The following is a 21496-nucleotide window of genomic DNA, read 5'->3' on the forward strand; positions in this document are numbered from 1 at the left end:
TATTCTAAGAGGACTATTGGCAAGGTCACACTTTCCTGTTTTTTGAAAAGCCGTGGTTCATATTTGCATTCTACTTAAATAGTGAGAATACAGAAATTTTTACCAAGTTTATTCACTCTAGGTCGCTCATCTTTTGGTACAAGAGGCACAGCAGCACTTCATTTGAGTACTCATGATTTATTTTACAAAATTGGATTTGTAAAAGGCAAACAAACGCATAACAATAAGGTAACAAAACCTGAAAAATAGCATTTCAATTTTGTAATGACTAATTTTGGTTCCGGTCCGTTAAGTTTAGAAGTGGGCTTTTACAGTTCAAACATGCTCAGGGTCTTTGTGAAGCTTGTTTATTAAATGCTTTGGGATGACGTAGGGAAATGTTATTTCTTTAAGGACAATACAGAACAAGTACTTAATAAGGTTAAATTAAAATTTTGAAAAGAAATAATTCTGACATACTGTTTTCTATGTTTCTTTATTAAAATATCATCCTATCACTCTTGGTTAATCTTGAAGCATTTGTTTCCCCGTTTAGGAAAACTATGAACGAATGAAAGTGCTGGTAACTAAACTCCAAGAACAAGCAGAAAAAATCAGATTAGGTAAGTATGCCAGTCCAGATTTTAGAATACTTGTTTAAAATATTCTTCACATAGAGTGCCTTTTCTTTTTTTTTTTAATTATTTTTCCCCTTTAGTTGTATATTTATTGATCATTCAGATACAGCATACTAGGTGGATTGTGATAGTCATGCAGAAATTTGTGTTATCTGTTTAAATCTGCTTTCACCAGCTGAAAACCTTAGAGTTTATATGCAAGTTAGGTTGGTTGAAAATTTAGTTGATTTTTTTTTTAAGTAACTCAGTTTAAATAAGAGAAAAGTCCTTAGCATTGGTACTAGTGTATCACAGTATTTAGTTAATGTATTTGTTTGCTAGATGGATTAGGTCTGTCTTAATGCAGCAAATCCATAAATTACTGGAAAAAAAAAATTAAAGCAAGGCTGATATAATCAAACAAGAGTTTAATTTCATTCCTAGAAAGGCAAAAAGAAAGCAAAGTAGATAATAAGAACTAGGCATTTAGAGTTGCTTAATTTTTTATCAGCTAGAATTTTAGAATATCAATGGAAGGTATGTTTCTTTAATAAATTTAATGGCAGGATATTAAAAATAGGTCATCATGATGTGATGAATCTCATAGATTCCCCATCTTTTATGAGTGTAGAGACTGTTCAGTAGTTGTGTGACTTAGGAGTTAACAGTCACGACCTTCTTTGCTGCTGCACCTTTCCTGTTCTTTCTTATCGTATGATAACGAGACAAGAATCTCAGGGATGCTCTGTCGGAATGTTAAAATATGTATCTTGAGAATGATTGCGTGGCCTGTCCTACAGGTATATGAGAGGGATTGGATAAGTACACTGGAGTGTTTTGAGGGATAGCTGCAAACTGTTTTTCTTTCTAAGAGCTGTCCTTCAGAGAATGAGCTCTTGACAGAGGTCTTTGTAATGCATGTTTCATTCCTTGTTGCTCTGTTGGGTAGGTCTTTTGTAAACCCATGCAGTCTACCTTGTAATCCCAAGCAACAGGAAGAGGATCCTTGCCCTGAAGAATGTACAGGCTGTGATAAGTAACAAAAAGTAGATTTCTGGTGACAGGCAAAAGAAACAACTGAGATACTCTCTGTGAAAAGCAGCAGCAGTCATAGCCCATCTGCAATCACACTGAAATCTTCATAGACATCGCTGTAGCAGGGCTGTTGAAGAGGAATTGTCAAGCTAGATGCCACCAAGTTGTTTTCATCATTAAGGAGGCAGCTTCAGGATGGAGGTTACTGTAGTGTTGATGGAACTTCTTGGTCCTGGAGGAGAAACTAATAGAAGGGCTCTAAGACCTGCAGGGCAAGCATTTATGATTAGTGTGTGAAGAGGGGGAAAGCACAGAGCTGACAAAAATCACAGGATGGAAAACGGTTCTTGCAGCAGCACTCCAAGTGTAAATGGGAAAGGCAAGATGGTGTCTGCCAAGTGCGGTAGTCATGATGTGGGGTGTTGAGAATTTGCATGAGAGTATTAGCTTTGTGGGTAGATATGAAATATTTTATCTTAATAGACTTGTGCAGAAAGAATGTGCAAGATTTAGGTTTAGGCTGGATGTACAGACCTAAAGAACATACTGCATCAGAAGTAAACTGTGGCTTTCTGGCCTGCCTACTGTGTGGGAAACTATGTCTTAGTTTCAGATGGGATGGAACTGCTTTCTCTAGAGTGTCTGATGTGATGCTGTGTTTTGGTTCTAGGACAAAAAGAATGTTGATAACACATTGGTGTTTACAGTTGCTGCTGAGCAGTGTTGTAGAGAGCCAAGGCTGTTCGCAGCAAAGGGCCCAAGGAGCTGGGAGGGAATAGAATTAGGACAGCTGACTTTAACTTAATCCCTTAATAAAGGGATATTCTGTACCGTATGACATCATGCAGGAGTTTTGAAGGGGGTAGGAGTTGATTGTTTTTCTCTTCCGCTGCTTGGGAGGCAAGGTGGACATCAGTCAGGAGGTGGCAAGCAGTTGCTTATGCACCACTTGCTATTTACGTTGATAAGTATATAAAATCATAGCTATTATCCTTTTCACTGTCTTAGTAAGTAGTCTTATCTCAACCCTTAAGTTCTACATTTTTTCCCCCCAGTTTTCTGCCCTATCCCACTGCGAGAGGGGGAGTGAGCCAACAAATGTATGGTGCTCAGGCACCTGCCAGGATAAACCACATCATTGTAGTGGTTAAGGAAGGAGGTAACAGGGAGGGCTTGACAGATGGGCTTAACAGCTCTGTTGTAGCAATGCTTGGCTGACAAATGTAGAAGTCTCAGGAGAAATGTTAGCAAAAAAGTAACTTCTTTACTTTGGACAGGGGGAGACAATCTTAGGTTGACAAGGGGGATCAGTGATCTGTCTACAAAAATACACTGTTTGGATAAGCTGTTGCTATGAAGAGTCTGAGATGTGTCTACTGATGTGAAACTGAGATGTCTCAAGCATTGAATGACAAAAAGCTGTAGAGAGCAACAGGTATGATTTAGGTTGGCCTCAAGTAAAAGGTTGAAATGAAGCATAGATAAGTAAACTTTGATATTACAAGCTGTGTTTTTGAGATCTGCTGCTTGCAGTTTTGGAGTAATCTAAGGAGATGAATCCTCACTGTATTGAGTCTTTCAGCATTGGATTCAGCATAGCTATTTTGAACTTGTTCGGAGAAAAGAGTATTTTGCTTTCTGCTATGCTTTCCTCTGTGAATTTGTGTTTTCATTCTGTTCATGGCCAAGCAGTGAGGGAAAGCTTCAGTCAACTGTGTTTATTAATCTTTGCCTCAAGACTAGCTGTAAAAAAGAGAAGGAGTAATAGGTTCTGAAAGGCAAGCATTTATATCATTATCTTAAATCTCTTTGAAGTGGAAAGTGTTGTTTATTAAGTGCACTATTAAAGCCTGTACATAAAAAACTGGGAACTCTTTAGTGCTTCCATTCTGAATTTTAATATAACTGGTGATTTATCTGTCTGTGTTCACAGTAAGCCTAATGAATGACTCTTGTATCACAGGAGGTGGAGAAAAAGCTCGTAAGCTTCACACATCAAGAGGAAAGTTGTTACCCAGGGACAGAATCGACAGACTTATTGATCCAGGGTAGGTACTTTCTCTTTTTAAAAACACATCAAATTCTTTTTCACAGGTAATATTCTAGGAACCTTATTTTCTCATTATTTTCTATCACCATTTGGAATTTTACAGATGTGTTCTTTGAAATACTCATCTGGTTTTTTAATCATGTCTTAAAAAATTGAATCTTAAAGGTGAGATTCATTGGCGAGTAACTGTTAGGCTGATGTAGTTTTAAAATCTTGTCACGGTAATCATTTGTCATTATTAGGTCTCCGTTTTTGGAGTTCTCCCAGTTTGCAGGCTACCAGTTGTATGGCAATGAAGAGGTTCCAGCAGGAGGTATTATCACGGGCATTGGACGAATATCTGGGTGAGAGATACAAGTGATCTACATTATTGGTGATAAGAAAAGCAAGAAGGTATAGTTTTCGTCAGTTTCCAGTGTTCAGCTAGCCGCTTTTTTTTAGTATTTTGTTTCAGACATCCAAAAAATCAGCAAAGCTAGCATCTTAATTCTTTCAGTCTCATCTAAAAGGAAGTGATTTTTTTTTTTAGTTAGTGTTTCACCTGTTAAAGTCTGACACACGTAGACTTTCTGTTGTCTGGTGAAATAAAGAGATTACTGTATCAGTAAAGCAATTTGCAAAAGGTGGGACCGTATTCTATGTTGAGAATTAGTTTTACTCACAAGAAGTATTGCTAAAACTATGGTTGAAAAGAAATACAACGTTAGACAGCATTACTTTAGGGAATGAAGGGACTGTGAAGCAGAATGTCCTAGTGCTGAGACTGCTGTTACCATGTGCCTTGGAAGGGAATGCAGGTGAGGAGGGCTGCTCTCTTGAGCATCCCAGAGGTTTTACGTGTCTTGGTCACGTTGCAGCTCTTAAGCAACAAATGTATTTATTTACTAGAAACACATTTTTCTCTCATAAACTTGTTTTATTTTTAGGGTGGAATGTTTGATTGTTGCCAATGATGCAACTGTCAAGGGTGGTACCTATTATCCCATCACTGTTAAAAAACATTTACGTGCTCAAGAAATCGCAATGCAAAACCATCTGCCTTGCGTATATTTGGGTAAGTTGCACTGCAGAAACAGCAAGTGACCCTTGTCTAGGGCATCTCATAATCTCTAGATAAAACGCTGCTTCTTTTAAAAAGTATTACTGAGACTGATGAGTCCTTAGATTTGACTAACCAAGTATGTATTTCAGTTGCACATATCCAGATGCATTTTCAAAATGCCATGTTACTTCTACAGATTAGTGGCAAATCGTGCTGTGCTAGCTTCTCAGCAGTACTTTCTGCCCTGCAATAGAGCTGGTTTCACAAAATACAGATGTGATCATGCCACTCTTACCACTTCATTTTTATTCATTTTCCTTCCTTCTGTCATGCACGGGCTGTCAGTCCTGTAGCGTTGTCCAAATGTCCTCAATATATTACAGAATAGAACTTTCTTAGCCTGGTTTTATAGAAATACCATTTGTATGAATTTTGTACAATGCTGAATGCCTTTCATTTTCAAATCCCAGTCTTCATAACTTTTGAATCCATTAGCTAACTTCAGCCAAATTTTACTGTGAGAAATTTCATAGAGTGTGTATGCCAGTTGATTTTGTGTATTGTAAGGCACCATTAGAGAATAATTATTTTTGTATTGTCCCCATTAAAAAAAATGGGATGGTTTAGTCCTCTATTCTACTAAGCTCAAAGGCATTAGGACACTTAACAAAATAGCATAAAGATAGGTAGGTCCTGGCCAGTAACAGCATGTAAAGAATTAGGAGAATTGTGAACCTGAAAGTATTGGTGGAGTGAATGGGGGGACAGCACGGATGGAGGTTTTGTAGGATTGTCATATTGCAGTGGAAGGTGTTTTAGAGTAAAGAGGAGGGCTGTAATTACTGTTTGAGGGTGTCAGTTATGAAAGCTGTAAGAAATTTAGCTTTATTGTTTGCAAGACAACTGTGATTTCTTTTTTAGTCTGACGCACTAGCAAATTCTGTGTGTCCAGACAGCTCTTACCTTTTAGTGAACGTGTCAGTGGCCAAAACTCTGTCATGCTGCCATTTTAAGATCTCGTGGAATAAGAAGCTATGGGACATAGGTTTGCCTTTGAAGAATGTGTTGGAAACAGATATCTGTTGGAAGGATACGTCAGCAGGGCACCAGAAATCAAAAAGGTTCCAGGAATGCATTGATGGTAACTTCCTCTTTCAAGTGGTACAGGAGCCCACAAGAAAAGGTGCTATGCTGGACGTTGTCCTCACCAGTGAGGAGGGGCTGGTGAGTAACGTGAAGCTCAAGGGCAGCCTTGTCTGCAGTGACATGAAATTGTGGAGTTCAAGATCCTTAGGGCATCAGAGAGAGTGCACAGCAAGCTTGCTGCTCTGGACTTCAGGAGAACAGGCTTTTTCCTCTTCGGGGAACTGCCTGGCAGGGTGACGTGTGATAAAGCCCTGGAGGAAAGAGGGGCCTTAGAAAGCTGGTCAGTATTCAAGGACCATCTCCTCCAAGCCAGAAGCAGTGCATCCTGAGAAAAAGGAAGGCAGGTAGCATGCCAGGAGACCTCTGTGGATCAGCAGGGAGCTCCTGGACTTACTTAAGGGCAAAGCAAAATTCTATAGGGAGTGGAAACAGGAGCAGGTTACCTGGGTGATCTACAAAGAAGCTGTCTGAGCAGCCAGGGACCAGGTTAGGAAAGCTAAAAGCCAGACAATGAAATCTAGCCAGGGTCATAAAGGGGAACAAGAAGAAATTCTACAGGTATACTGGTGATAAGAGGAAGGCCAGGGAAGATGTGGACCCTATCCGGAGGGAAACTGGAGAACTCATCATGAGGCATACAGAGAAAGCTGAGGTACACATTGATTTTTTTGCCTCAATCAGCAAGGGCTCTAGCCGCACCACCCAAGCTGCAGAAGGCAAAGGTGAGAACTTGGAGAAGGAACATACGCCTGCTGTAAGTGGAGATGAGGTTCAAGACCATCTAAAGAAGATGAAGGTGCACAAGTCTTTGGGACCCAACGAGATTCATCCGTGGGTTCCAAGGGAACTGGTGGATGAAGTTGCCAAGCCACTTTCCATCATATTTAAAAGGTCATGGCAGTCTAGTGAAGTTCCCACTGGCTGGAAAAGGGGGAATATAACCCCCATTTTCAAGAAGGGACAAAAAGAAGATCCAGGGAACTTCTTTTTGATCCAGGGCCAGTCACTCTCACCTCTAAGCCTGGTTTGCAGATGACACCAAGCTGGGAGGAAATACTTGTCTGCCTGAGGGTAGGAAGGCCCTGCAGAAGGTTCTGGATAGACTGGATAACTAGGCTGAGGGCAATTATATGAGCTTCAGTAAGACCAATTGCCAGGACTTGCAATTTGGTCACAACACCCCCATGCAGGGCAGTTGGAACTAGATGCTTTTAAAGGTCCCTTCCAACCCAAACTATTCTATGATTCTGTGAAATCAATTTTTGTATTTCAACTTCGAGTTGTATAGTCATTGTATACATACTGCCTGTCAAGGAACTCACCAGATTTGAGTGACCTCAATTTCTGTACCTGGGTTTGTGTCAATTCATTTCAACTCTGATATCAAGTGGGAGTTCTCTGTATTCAGCCAGCACTTTGACTATGTAATTTCCATGCCATTTGATTTTTTTGTTTCCCTCAGTGATCTCCATGTAGATGTTCATTTCCTGATGTGGACACTTGGTGCCTTTTATTCACTGAGAGAGTCAGTCGCTGGTTTGGGCATTTTCTTTTGTGTTCAAGGATTGCCTAGTACACTACATTGGCACTAGTGACCAGGTAGAAGTTTGTGTTTTTGCCAGGGTTGATGCTGCCTTTGGGAGTGTGGTTGTACAGGAGCAAAATAAACAATCAAAACTCTGCTTCACAGTAAAGCTGAGTGTGGGAGATTATTGGCTACGGTTGTGCTGCATGAGAACGTACATGCAGACTGTTACTTGGGAAAAGAACTTGGCAGAAGCCAGAGTTGTCAGAGATAGATGCTTGGCATTCCTGTGCATTTCTTTCTCATCTTCTGTTCTTTAAAGTCTTGTGATGCGTTTTCATGTTTCTGGAGTGGAACAATATCTGAAGTCAGCGACCTGTAATTTGGGAAGCACATCATGGGGCAAGGGTGTATATAAATGAAGCTTCTGAAGACAGTAAAAGGTCTTCAGTATGTCTGGATAATCAGTGTGTGAAACTGCCTGTGTTATGTATTTCAAAGGCACTTAGTGGTAGCTTCTCTCTTCTTTGGAACTCGTGATGGAATTGCAATAGAAAAATAGATTTTAATATGTACGCTGAAAGTGTTCTTAGTTTAAATGTTTTGCATTAAGATGAATTCAGAAGTTTATGTAGGGAATTAGGATTGCATCTCTTAGCACATCTGAACCTTTTTGTTGTTGGGGAGAGTGGATGTTAGTTGCTTAGCTGCATATGTGATGTTACTAATGCTGCACTTTCAAGGAGAGTATCGTAACGTACCTAGGTTTGTGGCAATACATGCAGCATTAGTATGTGCTGGAATATTTTAAATAACATGCAGATGTTTTACTACCAACTTCAGTATATAATACTGTTCAAAGACGTGTTAATGTATTTTCATTTACTGTAGTTGATTCTGGAGGAGCAAATTTACCTCGGCAAGCAGAAGTATTTCCGGATCGAGATCATTTCGGTCGTATTTTCTATAATCAAGCAATCATGTCTTCACAAGGAATTCCACAGGTAATTTGCTTTGACTTGAGGTTGAAGTGTATTAATTAGTTTTTATACTTGCTGCTTTTGTCTGGTTTCAAGGTTTATACCAGTGCTTTATTTTAGACAGCACAGAGTTGTGCTGACCTGATGGCCCAGTCTGCGGATTAGAGGCACTGTAAACACATTAACTACCCACAAAAAGTCATCATTTTGAAAAGGCTGTCTTCTTTCTTGGCCTTAATGTTGATTGCATGACCTACCTGCTCCTATCTTGGAGTGGGAGCAAAGAGAACTTGACAGTATGGTAAGTAGGTTTGTGTGAGGAAGCAGTAGAAAATCTCTTGAAACAGTTGATTATTCTGCATCATTGCTAGAAGAGTGAGGACCAATTTGTTGATGGCTAGTAAATGAGGCATACTTTTTGCTAAGAGTGGTATGTGCGTATTTGTATATCCTTTTTATATATGGATTGCTGTATGATAAAGCTGCTCTGACAGTGAAGTCATTTTCTAATGTACTAATGATGCACAGAATCATTGTGACTTTTAGTCACAGTTCCTGAATTTAGAAATGGTTTTGTGTCATGGATATTTCAGGAATGTGTTGAGGGCAATTTTTTGACGCAGGTGGTCAGCTAGGAGAGGTGCTCTAGTGGGTCTGTTACTCATGAAGAGTGCAGAGCTTTTTGAGGATGTAAGTGCTGATGGCACTTACGGTGCAGAGTGCAAGATAAGGTGCAGAGTGTAAGATCCAGATGTAAGAGAAGAGGGCAAAGCAGAAGGATAAAGACCCAGGACTTCAGCAGAGTAGTCTTTGTCTTGCCAAGGGAGCTGTCAGTTGCCACCTGCGAAAGGCCACCAGGAGGGCTGAGGAGTCTGTGGTCTTTGAAGATAACCACCTCCAGACACAGGAACTTTCTATCCTGATGTGCAGCAAAGTAAGCCAGTTCCTTTCTATGAAGTTACTGTTTAGTCAGTCAGCTCCCAGTCTCTTAGCATGCTTACATAGCTCTGTCGTTTACCCCCTTTGCAGGCTGAAGAATTCAGGTTTACTTAGCAGTTCCTCATACGTGTGTTTCATACTTTTGATCATCCTTGCTTATTTTATCTGAATCTATGATCAGATTGAGTTGTATATTTTCTGAAATGAAGGGAACAAAGGAAGTCTTTGACTTTATTCTTAAAGGATGCGGTCACATGGCTGTTGTACAGAAAGGGTTTTTTTAAGATAAGTTTCACCTTGTGTATTAGGCGAATAACAGGTAACAGTTTCAGTAAATTCTTTTTTTTTGCTACAGACTCCAATCGTTATCTGGTATGGGAATAGCAGCTTTTAGATGTTGCATGGAAGATGAATTTGTAAACCCAACTAGCAAGGCTGAAATTAGTGAGGTTATGCAGGACCTTGCTAGAAAGTCCTGTCCCTTCAGTCGTGATGCTGTTTTTTGATATACCTTGAAACAACGTTCATGCATTTGTGAAGTCCTGAATGCGTTTTTGTAGTGCTTCATTAGAGTAGCTCTGTAGACCTACAGTGACCTTAATCAAAATCAAGTGTTGGAAGGGTTTGCCTTTTAATGATACACTTACATTTCTGTTTGGTATGACAGGGATAAAAGTAATTTTCTTGAAATGACACTAATGAAAATTTTACTTTCTTAACATAGAGGGCTGGGGACGGAAAAGTTGTTTCTGAGGTTATTCCTTCATTTAAAATATGTAATGAATGTGTTTTGTTTGAGAGTTGTTTGTATCATTTGTTTCATTTCAGAAGAGCACTATTAACCTTTGTAAATCTGCTATTGATTCTGTGCTAACAGATTGTGGTAGCTGGAATCATCTTCCCTATCTGAGAGGATGCATCATTAGGAAGTAGTATTAATTAGGAAATAGCACTGCCTGTGATTTCCACTCGTGTTAATTCTTCTGAAAAGGGAGTTTGGATATTGTTTTTATCAGCTGTTACTCCTAGCTGTCTGGCTGAAAGTCTGTTTTGTCAATTCACTCATCAGCCCATCTCAATTTTGACCATACAGTAATTGCTTTTTTGTTTGGTTATTTTTTTTCCCAGTTGCCTGTGCTGCTTTTAATTTCTCCCTCCACTTTTAACTGTGACTAATTTATTGTACTCCTACTGCAGCTTTAAATTGCTCTGATGTCTGTACAGCTGTGAATCAGAATGCGGTGATTAGCTTCGCATTAGCCACTTGTTGTGCTCTCTCATACTCATGTGGCATGGATACACCGAGGGAGCAGAACTGCTGATGTTTATTGCTTTTTTAGGTAATTTCCAGTGCATTAACTCTGAGGATGAAGTCAGAAGATAGCACGTTGGGTGGAAAGTTTGAGGCTGTGCTTTTTAACAGATTGATTTTAATTCTGCAGCACATGGATAAACCCATAAATGTGTTAGAGAAAGTAAGACCTGAATTAAATTTTACATGCACCTATGTTTTTCAGCGTGAGCATGAGAGAAGAAAATCCTGAGAGGAGGAAAAAAACACAAACCTTGGGTAAAAAATCAGATGAAATTTTCCCCAAATTACTCCCATTTCTCGAGGCTTACATTATGTTTATATCAACCTGGAGATATTTATTAAATCCACAATTGCAAATTAACTGTGTGGTTCTGAATATAGGTTAAGGAACTGAAAACTGTCTGCTGTAGGTGTTTGATTTAGTGATTGCAGGTTAACGAGTTTAATTTACTTCTGCATTAGGTGTAGGTAATGTGACTTGGATATTTTATTTTTGTGTGGCGTTTAATAGCAAATTTTGAGTTACCATTTTAACACAGAACACTGTTTGACATCATTTCAGAAACATATCCAAACAAGATTACCACAAAACAATATTTTTTGTGCTTTATTTCTTATTTTTTTTGTGGTTGTGGAAGGAAGCACTCAATTAGAGAATTATTTTCTTAATGTCTTTTCACTATGAGCATTTCCTTTTTTTTGCGATACAAGCTGTTTTGAAAATATCTTTGATTTTTGGGAGGAACTCATCTGAAGAGCTTCAGAAAGTGAAGAGTAACTTCACTTTCAAGATTGTTTGCTGCTGCAGTGTTTATTATGTATGAGATCAAGTCCACTTTTTTTATTTTTAAATACCACCAGAATACTACTGGTGGAAGGTGGGTACTGGTTGACCTCAAAATTACACATAAGAGTGGTGCAAATATTATTCATGCTAAAGCAAATAATGAGTTAAACAACACACCTTGAAGGAGCAGAACTAATGTGGCATCTGTTGGTCAGCATTGATGCACTGAAGAACTGAAGTCATGTAATAGTAGATGTGAGGAGTCTTCTTCAAAGGCTGCTAGTAGTGTTGAAATTATACTGATAAGCAGCTGATTCCCTGACTTAAGTGTGCATATCAGGAACAGTTTCCAGATTTCACCCTGTTCCAGTTTATTGGCCAAGACGAATTCCGTGGTAGAATGTAAGCTTCTTCAAATATTTTGTATGTGTAGCTTAAAGTCCTTCATATATGAATTTTCATGCGGGGAGGTCTAAAGGTGAAATGTTGAAGACTGTTGAAAACTAGAGAGATGCCCTGTTGTTTTTGTTGTTGTTGTTGAAGCAAAGCTGAAATATTGTGTTTGTCCTGCCAAGCAAAAGTCATCTTACAGGGTTGTCCAAGAACTGATACTAAAATCAATACAATATGTAATAGTAGTTATGTGCACACATTTTCTCGTTTAAGGGTTGAGCAGTTATTAACTCATGTTTTTTGTTTTCCTAATAGATAGCAGTAGTGATGGGATCCTGTACAGCGGGAGGAGCATACGTACCTGCAATGGCTGATGAAAGCATTATTGTTGGCAAACAGGGAACAATATTCTTGGGAGGGCCACCACTGGTAAGTGTAGGGAGGTTTTTGGTGACATAGCTCAGAAAATTTGCACTGCTGACTGCACTGTACAACTGTTCAGCCCTATTTTGGTGAGATGTTTCCAGATCCTCTGTAGGACATTTTTGCATTTTTTAAATATATCTGAATCCTTATATTCTAAGTTAAAACTTTTATATCTGTCACAGCAATATGTGTATGTATAGATAAGACTTTGCTAAGGTGATCTTATAATACTACTTTAGGTTGCTGTGTGCATTGTTAATGGTAAAAATGTACGTTCTAGGTTTGACTTGAAATAAAAAATATAAATTATGTGTATTATATTGAACAGTCTAGGTCAGAGAACTTCAGAAGATGGACTAGCGTGCTACAATTTATGTCAGTTTAGACACAAAGGAGGTGCACTAATGATGGAGTTTGTCATCATTACTTTACTTTCTTAGTAAGGAAATCGTTCCTAAGGAAACAAATAGATAAGACAGCACCCAGCCCAGTTTTTCTAGTCTACACGTAAGATGACTGGATAAGCTTACTTCTTTGAAATAGTCAAGAATATTGTCTCATTGAACAATTTGGTCCTTAGCAGCACGTTTGCTCTGTTTTGGTGATAGTGACTCGGAAGCTATTAGTGGTGTTTCTTTTGAAGCCAGGTGCAAATCAAATGTCTCTCAAAGTCCTTCCAACCTGAGCAGGCCTGAAATGAGAAATCATTTCATTACAGCCTATCTGCTGTTACTAAGATACTGCTCCACTCAGTTCTGTAGTAACAAATTGGGGGAAGTCTGATGGAATTCACTTCCTCCCACCGCTGAAGATACTGGGAAAAAACGTAGCAGGTCCCGTAAACTATAGGAAAACAACTACTTCCATAATCTTTTTTTATCATTTCCTTAGACAAGATTGTGTTAATTTCCTTAATAGCTTGAAGAACTTACGTTGCGATGTCATTTAGTGTTTCCTTGTATAGCTTTGCTCTTAAAATAAAGTAGGAGGCATTGCTTTTGGAGCAGCCCTTGCATTCTGCTGGCCCATAACATCAGAGGTGCATGTTGGTGGTATGGCAGTAGAGGTCGAACCTTCCTGCCAGTATTCTGTTACATGTTGTTGCCATGTGACAAATGGCAGCAGAGGGGCAGACTGACCAAATGGCATCTGACATGGAAGTGTGGATAAAGCAAAGGTGTGGAACTGAATTATTCCATGTGGAAAAGATGACATCCTTTGACATTTCATCGACATTTGGTGAACGTTTATGGAGATGGAGCAGTGGATGTGAGCACAGAGAGGGGGTGGTAGGCTGTGCGTTTTAGCAGTGGTGACAGTGACGTGAAAGACAGGCCACGTTCTGGGTGGCACAGCTGTCATACCAGAAAATGAAGAGTGTCTCGATCAGCTCATCTGTGTGAATCAGCTAGCGATAGTGACTGTGTTGAAAAATAGAATTTTGCAGCTGAGAATTTGCTCTATCAAATAGTGTTACTGTGCTCTTTGCATCTGTTGTAGTTTCCAGGAGGAGGCATTACTTTCGGAGTGACCCCCTTAGAAGCTGTGCAGGAGGCTTTTGTCAGGTTAGGCAGCTGAAATGCCAACCTGAGTCAGGCCCCAAAAGGAAGACTTGGCTAGGCAAGTCAGTGACTGTAAGGACACTGTGTAGTCAGAAAGGAAGAAAACTTTTCACCACTTTCAGAGGAAGATTTCACAACTGTCCTCCCATTTAATTTGTTCTTCAGCATCCTGCGGATGGAACGATCTTTATCTTTGTGCGTATAGATCAAACTTTAATATCACCAGCTGTCAGTTTTTGTGGTTGGCAGAGGTTTTCATATTCTCACTGAAAATATTTTACTTGTCTTACTGTAAGCATCAAAATTACTTTAGAGTCCCATAGAAACATCTGCTTCATGTTGTTGCAGATATTGTAGCTGTTAGTGTGTAGGCTCTGTTCCCCAAAATGTCAATTAGATTTGACTTTGCTGCTCACTTGCCTTAAACAAAACGTCCTAAGGAAACAAAAGGAGACTCTTGATGCTAGGTGTAATCAGTCTTGGAATGTCCATGCTTTTTAAAAAAAGAATAAAAAATTGCAGGTACAGTCCAAAGTCTAAAGTTTTCTCAGTGTTCTTTTTAGAAAGGTGAGTAGTAGGGACTTCATGAGCAGATAGACCTTGGTAGTAAGAAGAGGAGTGTCACAATAGTAGCAGTGTCACAGGGCCGTTCCTCTGCACTCCCCCCAAGTTATGGAATCGATATCTTTGCCAGAAATACAGCTTTGTAGCTTAGGTGCTGTATTGACTGATAGGCATCTCCATCCCATCAAAAATTTCTGATCCTTTGTTCCTCAGGGAAAGTTTGTTGCTTTCTGCATTCTCTTCCCAGTGGTGATGGGAAGTCTGGAGAAAAGGGAAAAGTGCAAAATTCCTGTATATTTTTCTGTTGGGACCTGTTCTACACAGCAGCATTATCTGTTTCCAGAAATGTGATTTTTTTTTATAAAGTTTGTTTGCGTTTCTCCTGTTAGTTTCACATAGGGGTTTCTTAGAAAATCTGAAAACAAGTGGAGGCTGTATCTGCAGTATCAGAGTTAAATAGTACTAACTTTGTAAAAGTTCATTAAAATTACTGTTTGTGAAATTCTCTATGAATGGCAAACCTCTGTGGAACATGTAGTCTGAAGATACAGTCTGACAGAGAACTTGGAAATTCCATTCCATCTGATCTCTGGTATCCTGTTGTAAAATTTTGTCACAGTTTTGCTCATTTTCCTTCTCATAATGTGCTTTTGTATTCAAGAGTAGGAGGTGGTCGTAGTTATATTGTAAATTTGCTTTACAAATTCTTAGCTTTTGCTCTTATTTTGCTCTTAGCTTTTGCTTAGATAAATTTATCTATCTATATTAAAATCTGGGCTGTCTTTTTATTACATACTATTATTTTTTTTGAAATATGTATTTATTAGCTAATAACTTCCCTGATTTATAAGTGGAATATATTCCCTTCAAAAGTGGCTAGTCTTTATTTCCTAGTGACATTCTATTTCTAGCTAATGAAGACAAGGACTTACTTAGCCAAGAGTCACACTTTTCTTCATGGGCCCTGGGTTAGGATGGGTTTAGGAAAGGCAAAGCCCACTTGGTGGTTAATCTGGCAGGATGCATGAAGGGCAAGAAGACTGGGTTCTGTAGGTACAGCAACAGTAAAAGAAAGGCAAGAGAAGATGTGAGCCTGTTGCTGAATAGGATAATGAAACTGGTGACAACAAACATGGAGGAGACTGAGACACTCAGTGCTATCTTCACCTCAGTCTTTACCAGTTGGATCTGTGTGCAGGAATCCCAAGTCCTTGAGGCCAGTGGGAAAGTCTGAAATAGAGGAGACTTCCTCTTTGTGTAGGAGGATCAAGCTAGGGAACATGGGAATAGCTTCGATGTGTGAAGGTCTGTGGGGTCTGATGAGATGTCCCCATGAGTGCTGAGCAAGCAGGTTGATGTTATTGCATGGTAACGTTTGGTCATCTTGGTGATGAAGGAGGTTTCTGAGAATGAATGGAGGCAAACATATCGCTTGCCTTCCGAAAGGGCCAGAAGGGGGATTCAGGTGACTGCTGGCTGAATGGCCTCAGCACAGAACTAGGGAAGGAGCAGAATAATTAGGGACAAGAAGTGACTGGGAGTAGTCACGGAGGATTTGCAATAGGGAAATTGAGCCTGACCGACCAGATGGCTCTCTTTACTAAGCTGACTAGATGATCTTGGAGGTCTTTTCCAACATTGGTGATTCTGTGGACCCAGCAAGTCTGCAATAACTATAAAACTGGGAAGACTGATGGATAATGCAGATGGGTGTGCTATTCAGTGGGACCCTGACCAGCTGGACAAAGGGCTGACAACAGCCTCTTGAATTCCTCTTGGTTCAATACCAGGGAAATGCTTTCTTTGAAGGAATAACAACAACGTACCAGAAGAGTCTGGGGATTAACCAGTTGGGAAAGTATGTCAGAAAACGCTGTGTGTGTCACAGTGGGCAATGAAGTTAAACATGAGCCAGCGTTGTTCCCTTGCTGCAAAGCGACTGGCAATATCCTGAACTGCGCTGGGGAAGGTGTTTACAGCAAGTCAGGAGTGGTAGTTCTTCCCCTCTACTCAGCACACATAAGACACACTTTGGGTACTGGGTCCGGCTCTGAGCTCCCCAGTGCAAGGAGGTCATGGTCTTACTGAATTGGATTCAGTGAAGGGACTGATAACATGATATGAGGAGGGGGTGAGAGCGAAGACTTTTCAGTCTTATGAAGACTCAGGAAATCTCTCCATGTATGTGAGTAGCTGGTGGGGGGAGGTAAGGGTGATGGAGTCAAACTTCTCTTTGGAGAAATGATATGTCCAGAGGCTGTGGACACAAATACAGGAAATACAGAAAATTCCTTTTGGATATAATAAACCACTTTTACTGTGAGGGTTGGGTGGTCATGCACTGGACCAAGTTGCCTGGAGAGATTTTAGAATCTTCATCCCTGGAGATGCTGAAATCCCATCTGTACGTGGTCATGAATCTTGTAAACTGATACCCAGTTTGGAAGTGATGATAGTTTTCTCTGTCTTTTGCTGCCTTCGTGCTCTGTGTGGGTGATGAATAATGGTTTCACTTGCTTGTGAGGAATCCTTTTCAAAAGGAGTACAGCAGAGCTTGAGGGAAACGTATTTCAGTGGAAATGCGTCAAGAGGGTTTTTTTGTGTGTGTTGTTTTTTTTTTTAATGCAGTAAATGATACTTTATTCTAAGGAGGAATACGTTCATGGTCAAATTTTTCTGTCATGTCTATGGTTTGGTTTAGTTCATGCATTCCAGATATTTTTACAGAGACACCATAATTGATCCAAACAGTTTCATGCCATTATTGCATTCTTTTTAGAAAGTGATTCTCACTAATTTGCTGTGTTTGTAATGGAAGATCGAGAACATGAAAGCTAATAGTAATTGGTTTATGATTAGTGTTAAAATAAGTAACCAGAATTACAGAATAAAAGTTTGCACTGAGAAAAGAAACAGAATCAGAATGCAAAGTTTCAGCTGAGGCATTATTTTTCTCTTTGAAACAAGGCAGGAAAGCATCACATTTTAAATTACTTCCTTGTTATCTGCTAAAAAAAAAACATTTTGTGAAAATGGATGTTTGTTAATGTGTAGGTATGTCCATGCTAAAAATAGATACAGCGGCAAAGAGCAGAGTAAATGGAAAATCTTTCTCAATAAAAACTATATATAAATCATGCAGACACCAAACCAGTAAAAATAAGTTATTTTGACAGAACTCTGTGTTGTCACATTTGAAATGCCGTGAAGAACAGTAGCTGAAGAAATACTAATGAAGAAACATTTTACAGAGTGTGATTATATTGCTGTAACTAGGCCTGTATAAATATTACTGCAAGGCAAGTGTTATTTTCCTTTTCTTGCTGTAGGTTAAAGCAGCAACAGGTGAAGAGGTGTCAGCAGAGGAACTTGGTGGGGCAGATCTTCATTGCAGGTTAGAAGAAATATTCTCCCAGAGTTGACTCTTAACATTCTTTAGACTTTAGTACAGTGTTTATCTATATTTTTAATTGTATAGATTTTAAAACTGTATTTAGATCTTAAAAGTTTATGATTTTCTGTGTAATTATCAGATAGGGATGAATAATTTCATTAGAGTAGATGTTACTTTATATTGTTCTGAATATAAACTTGTTTCCTTCATTCATGACTTTAAAACACTTGGAGTCTATCATATGGGAGCATCGTGCAGAAAATAGTGGACTTTTCTACAGTCTTTTATGCTGAATGCTTTTAGAATAATAATTTTTGAGAAGGTTAGTGTATTTTTGCAGATTATATCTCAATCAGAAATTACTACAAATGAAATCAAGACTGCCTGCATTTCTTCGAAGGGAGGGCAGCAAGGCAGTGGCAGAGATGGCCCAGAGATGCTCTGTGCCTGGAGGTGTTCAGGGCCAGGTTGGGTGGGGTGTCCACAGCCCAGTCTGGTGGCTAGCAACCAGCCCGTGGCAGAGGGGTGAGCTTTAAAGTCTCTTCCAACCAAATCCATTTGATGATTATCAAAGCAAAGACTCCTGTGTAATTTCTGGTTCTAAAATGGGAAGAGACATTAAAATATGTATATATATTTCTATACAAGAAATCCTTAATTTTTATTTCAATTTATTGAAATGACTGAAGAGTCACTTTAAAGATCAGTTTGTACTATTTTTTTGTAAGTATATGTTTTACTTTATAAGCTAAAATTATTTTCAGTTTGAACAACGTTTGCCGTTCTTTATATTGTCATTTGGATTTTTGGCTTGCTAGCATTGGTATTTTGTGTCTTGTCTGACAACATTAATGTACTATTTAAAAGAAAGGTCCAAAAGTACGAGCTTTATTTGGAATATAATTTAATGAGATAACATGTGGAGCTGTGATGTAGTATATATATTTTAAATATACAGCCTTGAAAGTTTTTTAAAAAAAAACCTCTTATTTTGATTTACTGACTCCTTAAAAGTCTTCATATTCTTATTTTTATTTAAATACAGACATTCTGGTGTAACAGATCATTATGCTTTGGATGACAGTCATGCACTTCATCTGGCAAGGAAAACTGTAAGAAGTTTAAATCTCCAAAAGAAAGTTGATGTGAGTATATAGTGCATTCTTCTAAAAACACTGCATTTTTTAAAGTAGGAATGCTTTTCTTCCCCTAGTCCATACAATACATTCTTTGTTTCTGCCTTCAGATGCTGTGTAAATGGAATTTATGGTTCTTATCTTTAATGTTTTGTGTAATACTTCACTCTGTAATTACATTCCTACTGCATTATTCCCATCAAAATCACTGGGATTACATGCAACGCTGAAACACACACTATAAGAGCAACAGCACTTCAGAATTGCAGAATCCCAGTTTAGGATGAGTTCAGTCTTGTCACGTGCCCAATTTAATTTTAAATCCACGTGGTAGTTCCCATGGACTTAAAATTAGATACCTGCTAAAATATCTCTTAGAACACATATTCTGTGTGGTTATTAACGAAAGATACAGGACTGAAAGGGTGGAGCTGCATCGTGTCATTTTGGTACCTTAGGCTTTGTAATGTATTGATTTCAAAATTCATTTTAGAAAACAGGGCAAATATCATATAGTGGAGGTACTGTCTTAACCTACCTGGAGGGAAGTGTAAGAGGGTGAATTGAAGATGAAATCTCAGCAGCTGAAGGAGTACACAACGTTATACTTAGTGAAGTCGTCGTTTGCTTTTCAGAATACTAGCTGTCTAATAGGGATATAAGGCATCTAATAGGATATAAGGCATCTCAGTCATAGAATCCTCAAAGTTGGAAGGGACCTTTAAAGGCCATCTAGTCCAGCTCCCCTGCAATGAACAGGGACATGCACAGCTTGATCAGGTTGCCCAGGGCCTGATCCAGCCTGGCCTTGAAAGTCTCCAGGGACAGGGCATCCACCACATCTCTGGGCAACCTGTTCCTTCCTCTTTGCTCATTATTTTTGATGACGTGGAAGAAGTAGTAATATGAAGCACATGCAGAGGTGTAGGCAGGAGCAGAAACAAAGGTCCTCACCTTTGTTTCAGTAAGCGAGAAAGCATTATTCTTCTGTTTAAGAAACTTGATTTTTTTGCAAAATGAAAACAAGCCACGGATGTTTTGATATGGTTGATGAAGACGGGATTCAAAGCAGCTGTCAAACTAACTTAAATCATAATGTGGACAAATGATGCCCTTAATTGTGGAAATTGTTTTGTTAAATTGCAATAGGTGTCTATAGAACCATCAGAAGAACCTTTATTTCCTGCTGATGAAATATATGGAATAGTTGGTGACCAGCTAAAAAGAAACTTTGATGTCAAAGAGGTAAGAATGTAAATGGAAGGTCTGCGTGCCCATACATGCATGCACTCAGTTTTCTTGGAAATAAAAGGAATATAACATTGTAGTTTGCAGAAATCTGATTTGGAGCATATAGTATATATTTAAATATTACAGAATCTTTTAACCTTTTTCTGGATGTTCTTGTCTGACAGATCTATTACAATGGCAATGACATTGAAAATGCAATGCTATCTTGTCCTAATGTTAAGAAGGATGAGCAAAGAATAGTGATTGATAGTACTCTGAAAAGGCTGCCAGGAAACAGTGAACTTCTGGTCAAACATTCTATAGACTTGCCAAGTGGTATGATAGCTTTCTTTTTCTATTAGCCTGGAGAAAAATAAAGATCAGACATTTAAAGATCGATGGAGTATAAACACCCCAAACAATTTAGTGCTTATGGAGTCTGTTGTATTCTAGCACAGATCTAGTGTAATTATTTTCCAGGATACCTTCAGAGATCACAGCCTCTGTACCAGTTTTCCCTTGAAATTGAAGTAATCAGAAAAGTTCTGCTTACATAATTTTACTGTTTAATTACAGTATTCTTAATCTTGATATTCCATTTTTTATGAATGTGTGAATAAATCACACTTCAAAAATAAATGGACTTAGCCTGCCTTAGCCACTGCTTACATAGTGGGCTGCTTGATGATCTCTTAATGGAAAGCACTTATTTTAAGACAGATGTTGGTATGTTCTTTCTTTCTAAAAACAAAAATAAAACTGTGAAGGGTTAGGGATTTAATTTTCTTTTTCTGTTTGTTTTTTTTTTTAAGGTTATTGCTAGAATTGTAGATGGAAGTAAATTTGATGAATTCAAAGCCTTGTATGGAGATACTTTAATCACAGGTATAAAAAATGTAATTATTCTATGTATTCGTTGATTTTATAGTTGGATTTGTCTTGTTTGGATTGCTCAATGGAAATATCTTTTTTCCACAAAAGAATAGCTGTTCCAGTTGTCAAGAGAAAGTGTTATCTTTATGTGTTACTGTAAAACAAATGGAAATTTGCATATTTACCTCTCTTCACCAGGATTTGCAAGAATATTTGGTTATCTAGTAGGAATTATTGGAAACAATGGAGTTCTCTTCTCAGAGTCAGCAAAAAAGGTAAATAAAGAGCTTCTTAGCCATTGAAAAGCAAAATTTCTGGTGAATGTGTGAGGAACTTCTTTAAATAATGAAAGTGAACAGGCTGCAGGCTTCTCAAGTAAACAAGAAATAGCTTGATACAATAAAAATAATTGACCTTATTTTCTAGAATTGTAGAATAGTCCAGCCTTCAAATCCGTATTTCTCCAGTTTAGAAATAAAAAAGTGGTGCGGCACCATGTCAAA

General features: G+C 38.6%; 1 protein-coding gene across 1 annotated transcript in view; it reads left to right on the forward strand.

Moving 5' to 3' along the window:
- Positions 1-21496, forward strand: part of MCCC2 (methylcrotonoyl-CoA carboxylase 2) — a 32655-nt gene that overhangs the window by 2173 nt on the left and 8986 nt on the right. Inside the window, exons 2-12 of the mRNA XM_021380630.1 lie at positions 536-602; positions 3595-3679; positions 3924-4025; positions 4608-4735; positions 8286-8398; positions 12124-12237; positions 17690-17754; positions 18800-18899; positions 20040-20135; positions 20933-21005; positions 21192-21268. Coding sequence (XP_021236305.1) covers positions 536-602; positions 3595-3679; positions 3924-4025; positions 4608-4735; positions 8286-8398; positions 12124-12237; positions 17690-17754; positions 18800-18899; positions 20040-20135; positions 20933-21005; positions 21192-21268 — 1020 coding nt within the window. The remainder of the gene's footprint in view (positions 1-535; positions 603-3594; positions 3680-3923; positions 4026-4607; positions 4736-8285; positions 8399-12123; positions 12238-17689; positions 17755-18799; positions 18900-20039; positions 20136-20932; positions 21006-21191; positions 21269-21496) is intronic.

Source organism: Numida meleagris, chromosome Z, assembly GCF_002078875.1.
Source record: "Numida meleagris isolate 19003 breed g44 Domestic line chromosome Z, NumMel1.0, whole genome shotgun sequence".
Taxonomy (NCBI): Eukaryota; Metazoa; Chordata; class Aves; order Galliformes; family Numididae; genus Numida; species Numida meleagris.